Source organism: Trematomus bernacchii, unplaced genomic scaffold (assembly GCF_902827165.1).
Source record: "Trematomus bernacchii unplaced genomic scaffold, fTreBer1.1, whole genome shotgun sequence".
In the NCBI taxonomy this organism is placed as follows: domain Eukaryota; kingdom Metazoa; phylum Chordata; class Actinopteri; order Perciformes; family Nototheniidae; genus Trematomus; species Trematomus bernacchii.
In genome coordinates, this window is record NW_022988066.1 from 3,074,533 (window position 1) to 3,086,725 (window position 12,193).

General features: G+C 40.3%; 1 protein-coding gene and 1 long non-coding RNA gene across 2 annotated transcripts in view; one reads left to right on the top strand and one right to left on the bottom strand.

The window, feature by feature from the left end:
• On the top strand, nucleotides 1-9,125 carry pdcd4b (programmed cell death 4b). The gene is made up of 12 exons (XM_034120672.1): nucleotides 1-88; nucleotides 570-662; nucleotides 1,010-1,324; nucleotides 3,124-3,218; nucleotides 3,584-3,697; nucleotides 3,834-4,055; nucleotides 5,548-5,645; nucleotides 7,036-7,150; nucleotides 7,691-7,798; nucleotides 7,938-8,048; nucleotides 8,153-8,292; nucleotides 8,398-9,125. Exons 2-12 carry the CDS (start codon nucleotides 620-622, stop codon nucleotides 8,456-8,458), a joined length of 1,422 nt encoding a protein of 473 aa, XP_033976563.1. The 5' UTR covers nucleotides 1-88; nucleotides 570-619; the 3' UTR covers nucleotides 8,459-9,125.
• Nucleotides 9,025-12,193, bottom strand: part of LOC117474694 — a 4,514-nt gene continuing 1,345 nt past the window's right edge. The window contains exons 2-4 of the long non-coding RNA XR_004555111.1: nucleotides 11,461-11,567; nucleotides 10,370-10,434; nucleotides 9,025-9,758 (exon numbers count right to left, since the gene is read on the bottom strand). This is a non-coding gene — a long non-coding RNA (uncharacterized LOC117474694). The remainder of the gene's footprint in view (nucleotides 9,759-10,369; nucleotides 10,435-11,460; nucleotides 11,568-12,193) is intronic.

Sequence of the window (12,193 nt, forward strand, 5' to 3'; positions counted from 1 at the left end):
AGCCCTCTGTGCCTGCGTTGCTGGGTAGATAAAACAAAAACAACAGGAAAGCTCCGTGTCAGAGTTTGAGGCTTGGACGCAACAGACGGTCAGTGATTTGTATTTGTTCTGAGATATTCGATCGACAAATCAAAGGAGATTGAAATGCATATGTTATATGTCATGGTCATGAAGGATAAATGTATTTGTTATCGCTGTCGCAAAAAAAATGTGCAGCCAGCTAAAGGACAGTTGACGTTAGTTAGATATGATATTTTACTGCCGATACAACAACAGATACGTCGAGTCAGCGATATAAACGAACATTATATAAAGTCTTAACTGCTGATTAGCATATAGTGTTTGAGTGGTAATAGTTGTATTTGAGTAGTCAGATACTCGGGAGTCTTTTGACGCAGCTCTTTATCATGACAGGGAACATTGAAGCTAGCGCAACGCTAGCCATTGTTTGTCAACAGTGACTTTGAATGAACGGGGGAGGGGAGGCTGCTGCCTTGCAACATGTCTGGGCATGTTATTGATAACTCTTTTCTGCATATAACAATGATGTGTATTGTTATACGTTGCAGGTATCATTTGCACGTTATTCTGCTGCAAAATCTCTTTTCTATTGTAAAATATGGCAACTGACTGCGAGGCCTGGCTCAACGCAAACCCCATTGGTGAGTGTGACGACGATTTAAATGCTTCATCCGCTGTGTCTGAGATGGGGCAATGGGGCTTTTTCGTGCGGAAGTGGGTTTTAGTGCTTATTTTTCTTGCACTGCCTGCAGGTTTTGGCATAGATTGCATTTTGTCGCTCATCCTACATATTGTGAGTGTCAGCAGATAAAAGTTGACTACAATACATAAGTTTGACTTTAAGCGTCTTTTCCTGAGTATATTGTATATGCACATGACCACTAGGAAAGTAAAACAAGATAGAATCAAATGTATTTCAGCTTGAGATCCACTTTCTCATATGTTATTAACATGAACTTTTCCCCATATTTTCCTTGAAATCCAACAGAGGCAGATGACCTGAGTGACTCTTTTTTATCTGGAGAAGAAGACAATGCAGGGTTGGTTGTCAACAAAAACATAAAAAATGAGATAAATGGCAACTGGCTGACCTCGTCAAGCAACAGCATCCACGAAGCACGTCTCAAGGCGAAGGCCAAGCGGAGACTGAGGAAGAACTCCTCCAGGGACTCAGGCCGGGGGGACTCTCTCAGCGATAATGGGGAAGTTGTCCGGGGAACCTCTGTGGCCCCCACCAGCCCCAAGAGCAAGCTGCTGGACAGGAGGTCCCGACTGGGCAAGGGCAGAGGCCTGCCAAAGAAAGGTATGTAGGAAATGGTGATGTGGTGCTGCTAAATAGATCAAATGTCTCAGTTTCTCTTCTTTTCAAAGAATAACCTTTTGCTGGTCATTTACACAGGATACTAAAAGTGAATAAAAGAGCCTTTGGTGTTGCAGTTCTACATGGGGGGGGCGGCATCATCATTACTGTGTGAACTACTTGTTATCACCTGTTGGCATGCATCTATGAGCCATAAACTAATTAGCATGTACACAAATGGCTTGGTGGTTTTAAAAAGGTCACACCGATTTAAAAGTACGTATTTTGTTTTACCAGCTGCTCTGCAATACTTAGTATAGTAGTAAGTAACATGGTAACCTTTGTTTTAGTGTAACAGAAGTTTCCTTTGTTATTATTATTATTGGTATGTCATTGGATGTGTATAAAACCTTTTGGACTGCCATGATTGTGTACAGAGACAGCTGGCTTTTATTTGAACAGTTTATTTTAAAGTGACATTTATAAGGTTGATGGCCCACTGTGTATGAGATTGCTAAGTGTCTTTGTGCACTGTCTAGTAATGGGGGACCCTACTGAAGTATTTACCTGATGTTGTATAATGACTTACTTTGTTTATCCAATATATTCATCAAACTAAAGATGGCTGCTCTAAACTGCCTTACATTTGACTATATTTTAGAAGTAACACTGACACATCACAATGTATAAGCAGAACAGAATTTAGTAAGTGCCAACATCTTTTGATAGTCCAGCTGTCTCACACTGTGCGTCCTCACTCCGTGTTGAAAGCATGCAATGCCCACTTCTTTGTCTGCAGGACAGTTTAGTCTATTTGCTTTCTTCCTGATGGGCAGTGGAACTTAAAGTGGACCTATCATGCTATATTTGAATAATATAGTGTAGGACCATACCTATATAAGGCATATTTATACTTTTTTTTTTTCTCAAAATACCAAACAGATCATGCATTTTAGCCATGCCTCATTTTGCTCAATTTGACATTTTTTAGCTCTGTTTTTGCAAGGGCAGATTCAGTGAGAACAGCACCATCTACTGGCCTGGCATATGTACTACAGCGTCTCCAGCGCTTTCGAACGGCAATGGCCGTGGCTGTCTCCTCCTGATTGGTGGAGTTGGCCCAATAGCCGTAGCGCCACGGTCCTGACGTCAGTGAAGTTTTCAAATCTGGATCAGTTTTTATCAGATCCGTTGCAGCCCCTTTTTTTAGAGATGTGGGTATGGAGGAAAATAGAGAGGGTTGTGTTTTCTGACACTTGGTGAGTTCCCTGGAACACCGGGGACACATATTCATGTATAAAAGACGTACAAAAGTGCATTTTGCATGATAGGTCCCCTTTAAGCAAGTGTAGTTTCTCTTGGCATGATGTCTGTTGGTTCTTCTGGTTTCATAACAGAACTGGTACGCCAGTGGAATCCTGTTATTGCAGTCCATGTGCAGAATTTGTTGGCGAAAGCAAACTGGCATCTGCCATGTCTTAGTGCACAAGTAGAGCTGATTTGCAAAACCAGTGTGGGCTGTGCTAAATATAGTGGCATTTCATATGCCACATTTTGAACGAATAGAGGTTTTAAAGCACACAAGCTTCTGGTACATCTTGAACTGTCTTCAATCTGTTTGTGCTGACCTAAGATTTAGCATGTTTCTTTGTGTAACACATAAAAAGGCATCACCTGCCCAGGTGGAGGGATTATTTCACAGCATGGTTGGTCCTTGGGTAAAAAAATGTAGATATAGGTTTTAGTACATGTACGCATACAGATGTGTAATGTCTAACATTATCACCGATCTTTGTCCACAGGAGGGGCCGGAGGGAAAGGTGTTTGGGGCCGATCTGGGGAAGTTTATGGACGGGAGGTGGTTGATCAGAGAGACCCCAACTATGACGAAGCTCAGGTACTGATGCAGGCGTTGATATCATCTCCCTAATCAATGTCACGTTTGGAATAGTCTGATAACTTGTTAAATCCAATGTAATCCAATTCACAGTCCTGCAAAACAAAAAGAAAGAAATTGTGCATTTTTATTGAGAATTTGTTGTTATGGGGTAATTTTTGAAGCCGCAGTTTGTGACGTATCTGTGCTAACATGCATTATAGTGTACGCTTTCCACATTATTCTGTTTTGTGGATAAAATAATCATTTAAATACTAAAAACTGAAGTAAATGTTAATGCAGATAACAATTGGCAGCATACTTGGCAGGTCATCCTTATTTCATATTTGAAACATTTAACTGGCAATGTATTTGTGTTTGGTCAGGAAAACTGTGTGTATGAGACTGTGGTTCCCCCGCTGGAGGAGAAGGACTTCCAGAAGACGGTCACCCCTATAGTGCAAGAGTACTTTGAACATGGAGACACAAATGAAGTAGCGGTAAGTGTGCAGAGAAACCACCTGTAGGTAAAATGTGCTCAAAGAGTGTACATAAACAGTCCTCTAAGAATAACAAGAATTGACATTAACACAACCTTGAAGCCCCTGCCTTGCTGACGTCCCTCTCCCCCTCCAGGAGCTGCTTGCCGGACTGAACCTGGGTCCCATGCGGAGCGAGGTTCCTTCGCTGGCTGTGTCGCTGGCCCTGGAGGCCAAGGCCAGCCAGCGGGAGCTCACCTCCACGCTGCTGGCCGACCTGTGTGGGCCGGTGCTGTCCCACAGCGACATGGAGAACTCCTTCGACAAACTGCTCCAACAGCTGCCTGATCTGGTGCTGGACACACCCGGAGCACCGCAGGTGAGCCTTCTGAGGGGTTAAGAGATACATGTTTGTACATATGTAGCTCAATAAGCCATTTATCAAATGCTTCTTGTACTACCTTTTTTTAATTGTTGTGAATTCAGGATGAGTATTAACTTAAAAATCCAGACTATTACTAAAAGAGCTGTGAGAGGATTTGGATGTCATGCTCTGGATGACACATTTCTAAATGATAACAACAAAAGACCCATAGAGCTACAGTAGTTCCACATATTTTCCTGATTTCTGTTTACGAACCAGGTCAGGTTGATGTGAAAAAGAGGCTTGTCAGTCACTCTGCAATAAACACACAAGACCCGTCAGACCTGTTGGCTGAAAGTGTGTTTTCTGTTTGAGATGGCGTGGTTTTGTTTCAACAGTCTGTGGTGGAGCGGAGGGGAACAACACTGTGGGTTTATGTGTCTCCGTGTTTGAAAGAACTAGTGTGTGGTGTGTGTGTGCATTTGAGCTCTTTCCTTTTCAGCCTGCACAGACATGAGATCTCTGTCCATTGTCTGTCTGCGCTCGCAAAATGCAAGCTCAGCATAGGACGGCAAAGGGTTATTGGTCGTCCAGCCCCCCCCCACCCCTCCTGTCACCGTCTCATTGGGGCTCACTCGTCATTTCTGTCCCTCCTCTGTGGGTTTAAAGGGGCATCATGTCTCTGCCCTGCCCCCAACCTCCTTCCCTTCACCCCTTTCACTCTCTCTTTCTCGGTTTCACACACACACACACACTTCACACTCCTCTCTTTCTCCTCATGTGCCTGCCAGTCTAGCCACAGCCACGGGTCAAAGGAGACTGAGCTGCCTCTTGTTTGAAGGGGAACAATGATCAGTGATGAGCGTAGGCTTAGTGGTGGCCAGAAGAGCAAAGACAGCGCTTTATTTTCCCCGAATCATGCGCTCGCACTACTGTAAACAAACATGTACGCGTGACTGCCAGTCATCGAGCATGGCATGTTTTTGTTGGACCTCTAGTTCTTCAAAATGAAAGTATTTAGGGATTATGGCCAAACAATGAGTAACAACATTTTTTCACTTGCAAATAGACTTTTATTAAAGAAGTCATTGTGAATAAAATGTCCTGCTTTCTCATGCAACAAAGCTGTTTTCTATTTACTGTGTTAGAACGACATATGTAATTAAGTAAGTAAATAAAACATTTAAATAATCAATGATTTTTAAATATGACTTGTAGACTAAAATAGTGAGCCAATCAAACAGAAGTGTCTTTCTGAACAAAATGTTCGCTCCTCACTTTGTTCTTGAACACTTCCTGTACAAGGGTCAGTCATATATGAACACGAAGTGCTTTACTTTAATCTACAGTCTTTATCTGTCACCTTTTGCCTTACTCGCATTAAAGGGGAAATGCTTTAAGAGGAGTGGACAGAATAACAGTTCTCTTTAATAGCCTTTTTTTAACATGTTGCCTTGAAATTTGTTTTGTTTTGTTAACATACTTCCCTTTTGTGTTAATTCTCCAGTTGGTGGGCCAATTCATTGCACGTGCTGTGAGCGACAACATATTATCCAAGAGTTACATCGAGGGCTTCAAAGGCAGAGTTGACTGTCAATACACAAGGTATGTGATTGTTACTGCCATGAGTACATTTTCTCTTTTATCATGGAAATCCTCCAACATTATGTCAGGGTTTCAAACAAACAGTTCTAGATCACATAAAGGAATCAAGTCGTACCCAAAGTGTTTTTCAGTAAAACAACAATGTGATCAGAGGCCTGTACTACGAAGCCGGATTTTCCTAACCTGAATATGTTTGAGTTAGCCGGTTGGCCCAATCCAAAACATACGCGCTGGCGCTAAGCTGTACTACGACGCTGGTTATCAAGTGGATCGCTCAAGCCAGCCGTGTCCTATCTAGTTAGGTGCGCGTTCACATGAAAGGGGTGGTATTTGGAGCATTCGACCAATCTCAAACATGGACAAGCGTACTGACAGCGCAGCGTCATACTTCCTGAATGAAAAGTGAACTTTAATATTAGTCAAATATGAAGAAGTTAAACTTTAAACATCCATGACTTAAACACTTTATCCAGGATAAAAGCCACATAGCTGCACCTGCAAGGTGAATACAGCTGGTAAAAGAAAAAGTGTTTGAATGCGTACATTAACAGGTTTATGAAATCACTGCCCCGTCCAAGACACGAGTGGATCTGACTTTAATTAGGAGAATTTGACTCAAGTGTTTCGTCAATTTAATGTGTTGCTTAAAATAATACTTCTGCATACAGTATGTGACACTGTGAGTGTTGCACGGCCAGATACGGCTCAAGAAGCTGACTCAGATAAGGAAATATATGATACATTATGATGTGATATGATATGAATGATAATGGGACACATCGACGTCTGCACTCACAGTGCCGCGGACTGTACTTAATGTTACTCTGATCCAGTTACTTATGTCGTGGCAGATATTTGAGTAAGCTTTCTTAACGCTAATGTTATAATAGTCAGATTGCTCTGAAGATGGGAGGGGATATTGTATTAATTTTCACGTTCACACAGTCAGTTGATTTTTGCCGGCCGTCTTTCCTGCAACGGCAGTTTTTCTGTATTTCCTCTATCCTGTAATATGACTTGATAGCTTTAAACTCCGCACACGGAGCTCTGATTGGTCAGCAGGCGGTGCTTTCACTGAGTTGATCTCTTAGCCTGCAACCTAACCTCCTCCCGAGGAGGTTAGCCGCTCAGCATAACTTACCATGGAGATCTAGCCCGCTAAAAAGAGAACCAGCGTCGTAGGACCGGAAAGCCAGAGTTTTCCCTGAAGTCAGCCGGCTAAGCGAAAATCCGGCTTCGTAGTACAGGCCTCTGGTAAAGCTTCTCTGTTTGCGTTTTTGTATACAAGTAGAGAACCGTGTGATCATGAGCAGATTGGAGAGGTGGGACAGTAAAGAATGAAAGGCAGTGTGACAACTCTGCCCAAACAACTCTTTTTTTTTTCTTGCAGAGCATCACTCGACCGGGCAGCAGTGCTGCTGAAGATGAGTAGGGGGGGCCTACGCATAGACAACCAGTGGGGGGCCGGCGGGGGCCAGAGGCCTGTCATACAGCTTATCAAAGAGGTACATTACAAAAGCAACCACACAGATGATGGACATTTCCTGTATGACCAATAAATGTATGTGAAAGTAAACATTTTCTGTTATAAAGCTTTAAATGGTTTGGTAACTTCACCACAGTGACGAGGGCAACATATATAAGAAAGACGTATTGATGGCCAGGTAAAAGATAGCACACAGTTGAAAATGCTCACTCTTCATTTATTCCAAAGAACCATTTCTTCGCAAATATTTCCGCCCTAACATGTCAATGTGAATCCCTGTTACTAAAAAAGAACATGGTCTTTTTCTCAAATGCTCAAGAAGACACAATAATACATTGACATTTGAAACACTCTTGATGTAGATGCCAGTATTACTTTCTGTTGAGATGGGTATTTCTAAGAAAAGTAGGTGTGATATCCGCTTCATGAACATCTATTGTTCCAACAGAGCCTTATCACAAAATAAAGTCCAAGAATTCCTTACAATAACGACTGATTGCTTTTTTGTTTAAAACATAATTTTGAGTTATAAATAATGTCCTCTCCTCTGTCCTGTCAGGTGAACCTGCTGCTGAAGGAGTACATCCTGTCCGGGGACAGTAAGGAGGCTGAGAGGTGCCTGAGGGATCTGGAGGTCCCACATTTCCACCATGAGTTTGTCTATGAGGTAAACACTTTGCTTTAGTTTGAGACAGAACAGCCCACATTCAGTCTGTCCTTAAAGCATCACCTATCACGAGCATATAGGATATTAGCCAATGTTTTTAGTACTAATGCATGGCTGTGGATACTTTTATTTTTCTCAGGCGATAGTGTTGGTGTTGGAGTCCAAAGGAGAGAAAACATTGAGAATGGTTCTGCAGCTTCTCAAGTCTCTCTCTGCTTCCTCCGTCATCACTGTGGACCAGATGAGAAGGGTAAGGCGCCACCTGGTGTCTGAGTGATGCACTGCACCATGTAGCAGCTCATTGTTTGCTATCCTTGGAAGATGCTGTTTTAAAGAGTGTATTTTTTTTCTTAGGGCTTTCAAAGAGTCTATATGGACATCGCTGAAATCAACATTGATGTCCCTCGCGCATACTACATCCTGGAGCAATTTGTTGATAAGAGCTTCGTTATGGGAATCCTTGATGTAAAGTTAAGAGATCTTTGTCCCTGTCGGTAAGTGCAGCCTATTGTTTTTTCTCAGACACACTCTTAACACCTTTCTCCTGTTTAAAATAGAGAAATTATAACTGAATGTTGATTATTTTTGTCTTTTGTCAGAGGCCGGAAGAGATTTGTCAGCGAGGGAGATGGTGGTGTTGTGAAACACGAAAGTTACTGAGGAGCCATTTCTATGTGCCGTATGTCCTGAAAAGCAGAGGATAGAGCTACCTTTTTTTACTTGCATATTTTCCCAAATAGTTGGGTACGAATTTTTCCCTTCTAACAGTCAAAATAATGTACATTTCTGAAATTGAGGTGGGGTGTTTAAAAAACGACTGCACTTTTGATTGACCCTGAAGTAGAGCACTTTCTTCAAGGTGTTTCAATGCAAACATTTACATAAGCTAACCCTTAAAGTGCCACACCTCGCAGTGTCAGTCATTCCATGTTGTTTTGTACAGTATTTTCTTAAGTTCACTGCCACTCCTTTTGTGTTTTGTAGAAAGCAGTGTTTGTACAAAGAGGACTGGTTTGTGTCAAAAGCTTTATAAAAGGGTATTAAAAAAATAAAGAAAGGGGAGCACGTTGGTAAAATGCAATACTGGCTCCCTATTTAGCTGCTGTTTCTATGCTGTGTTGGCTTTTTATTTCTACCCTTTCAATTACACAAAGATGTTTTTAATTGAAGGTATCAAGACACGAGTACATTTCAAAAACAAATAACAGTGAGATAACTTCACAAAATTGTGTTTTAGAGTGTTTATTTTTATACCTAGGGAATACTGGGGAGTGAAATGTACCACGTATTGCTCCTTGTTTGTTCATTAAATCACTATTCAACAACCCATGGCTGTATTTGTAATTGACACACTATAAACAAGTATTACAACTTTATTCTATGATCTGACAAATAAACTGCTCTACATTCACTCGATAAGGAAGCTTTTAACTGATGTTCTCTTGTTAATGTCAAATCACAGATGCAGTAATACACATGGAAAATCTCATGAAGCGCACAGGTCTTAATAGCCAACCACACTGGCAAGCGATAGATGTAATCCTTAACGGTGACATGCAGAAGATCAATCAACAATAAAACATTTAGACCTTCAAAGAGTGAAGGAGTTTTTAAGCTCAGGTTGCTACTCCCTTCTAAGCTTATCTCTGTGAAGCCAAACATCACACATTTCTTGATATTTTGACTGTTCTAACAAAAACATTTTCTTCCCGTGCGTAAAAATCTGGGTTTGTGCCATCCATCTGAAGGGACTTCCTGCCAGTTTGACCATTCATGTTGTTATGAGTCCTCCAATCAGTCATCTACTGATTCTGCTCCTTCATTGCCAGTTCCTGCAGCTTGACGGCCTTTTGAGCCTCCATCTGCATCTTCTCCAGTTTCTCCAGTGTGACTGATTTGAGTGGGAGCAGCTTTGGCTTACACAAAACCATGGTAGGCACATCTTCCATGGAAAGTTGCCCTGTGGAGTTTGCCAAAATAGAACACAACATAAATTCTCAACTAATCTCAGCTTGAATGCAAACATATTAAGACTTGGCTGGATGGTAGTCCCTCACACAGAAGCAGTGAAAAAGTTCTACCTAAAAACTTTAAAATAAATTACTACAAATGTGAAAGCATCACTGGCAAACAGGTCTGCAGTTAAATTGTGTCACTCAAGGAGCCTCCAACCCTTAGTATTTTAAGGACCACATGTTATATTTGCAGTTGTGAATCATTACATAATTGTTTGCTGATGTTTTGTTTTTTTACACTGATGGTCAGTTTTGCATCACTCATTAAAACATCTGGAAATGTAACATATCTGTCGGTCTGCCCATAAATTACTTGTGAGAAATTATGGCACTTTTAACGCCATGAACTACAATTCATTTATATACTTTTTTGTAGAGCAACAATGTAAATGGTTTTGAGCTGTAAGAGAGACTGTAAAGAGCGGGCACAGAGCAACCACTGACTCATTTTGCAAGCTTTTGCACATTTCTAAACAGTTCACATGTATTGAGTTTCACAGACGGCCTTTTGTTTGTAAGTGCTGCTGTCCAAATAGCTAGCTGCTGTGGTACCCACCTTGTTTAGGCAGAACTTCTCTGAATATTGACTTGACTTCTGGCATTGTGTCTTCTTGTGGCTTGCTGAAAGGTAAACATTTAAGTTTATTAAATGTAACTAGATTTATCTTACATACATTAATGAAACCAAGGTTTTACTGGCAGTGAACTTAGTGTCTGCTAATGCAAGCAGCTCTGGTTAAAAAAGAGCAGAAAAACATAAAAAAATGTGACACTGGGTTCATCACGATACCTGTTAATGTTGCTGGGTATTCTTTAGTGGATTTTTAATGCAGAACACGGAGGATAGTGAGATAACATTTTAAATGTATTTCGCAGTGACAAGTTACAACAGTTACCTAGTTTAATATCAGTATATGTAAAAAGAGTAACATCAGTAAGGCAATACAACAAAGTAAAACTCAGACAAAGAAAACACTTGACCATGCTGTAGGAAATAATAATCATTTAACATGTAAGAAATGTAACAAAATCTGTAATAACCGTGCAATATATACTTTTACTTTCAATACTATTATCTGGCTATCACATCACATGTATCTGGCTATCACATCACATGTTACACTAATTTGTATTAATACTGTTATTGTTGTCCACCTGAATGGGTACCTTGGTGAATTGTAATTTGTGTAATTGCTATCTTTAAGATTGTATGCATGACTCTTATTTAATATTTTGCCTCTTCACTTTTGCTATAACAAAGTAAATGTTCCCTCTGTCTGAAGAATAAATGTATTTAGATTCTGATACGTAGTTGTTTCAATATTTTATCTATTTTATCTATACTTTATATTTGTATTCGACCCCAATTTCCACCTTGGTTTTGATGTTACGTAATTTCGTTCGACGAGTTAAAATCCGACACTTACCGACACCGTAAAGTATAGCATAACAGCCGACGTTAGCTCAAAAACACTAGCTAGCTTTAGCACGTACTATCACAACATATGCCCAGCTAAAGTAGCGGTATCTTTCTTTTATCAAACTACCAGTCAAATACAATTATTAAAGCTGAGAATACACCTATTTATATTTACTGTGTCGTTTGTGAACACATTTAAATCATAACAAATTGAAAAAAAAGCCCACCTTTTAGCAACAGGAAGAGATTACGGTGGTTGTCAAGCCAACGCTTGCGTGAGAATCACGTGACGTTCTTCTCTTCTTATTTACCAGGCACAGTGCTGCACTGACACCTGCAGGCAGAACAGCGGAACTCTCAATAAGGACTATATGTCCCAATGTTTAAGTAAATGTTTTGCATAATTGTTGTAGTAATATGTTCCATGACGTGAATGTAGTTAGAGATTAACAGCTTTATTTCCATTTATTATTATATTCCACTGTCTTATAGATGAGAACATGTAGGCCTACTGTCTAATCCTTTATATATTTAGTTCACAGTGGCTGAAAAGTATTTAATAAATGTGCTAGTTGTTATTTTACTTATGTTTCCGTTTTATTGTGCATATGTGAACATTGTAACTGTACAATGTGGGTTTCATATTCCTCTGCTGAAGGAGGAAAGTTTCTCTATGATTATCTTAAATATTAGTTTAAGGTGTGTACATACAAGTACATCTAGTTTTGAAGCCAACCGAGATGTAGTAGGCTATTCATTTACCCAAGTGATAAGGAATATTGAAACCCCCAGTAAACATGCAGCTTAAATGTAATATTTGTGTTTGAAATATGAGAAATTCTGGATCCAGCGGTTCTACTTTCAAATTAGAATTATTTGTATGATGTTCGTATAAACTTGCTGGATTTTTCGATCACAAAGTACTGTTCAGAGCATTGTTCTAAAAGTTCTGCATTTAAA

Excerpts from the sequence above, each read along its gene's own strand:
- pdcd4b (XM_034120672.1), top strand. The coding sequence starts at position 620 with ATGGCAACTGACTGCGAGGCCTGGCTCAACGCAAACCCCATTG. Across the intron at positions 3,219-3,583 it reads CCAACTATGACGAAGCTCAG|GAAAACTGTGTGTATGAGAC; the intron begins GTACTGATGCAG and ends GTGTTTGGTCAG. Across the intron at positions 7,151-7,690 it reads TCATACAGCTTATCAAAGAG|GTGAACCTGCTGCTGAAGGA; the intron begins GTACATTACAAA and ends CTGTCCTGTCAG.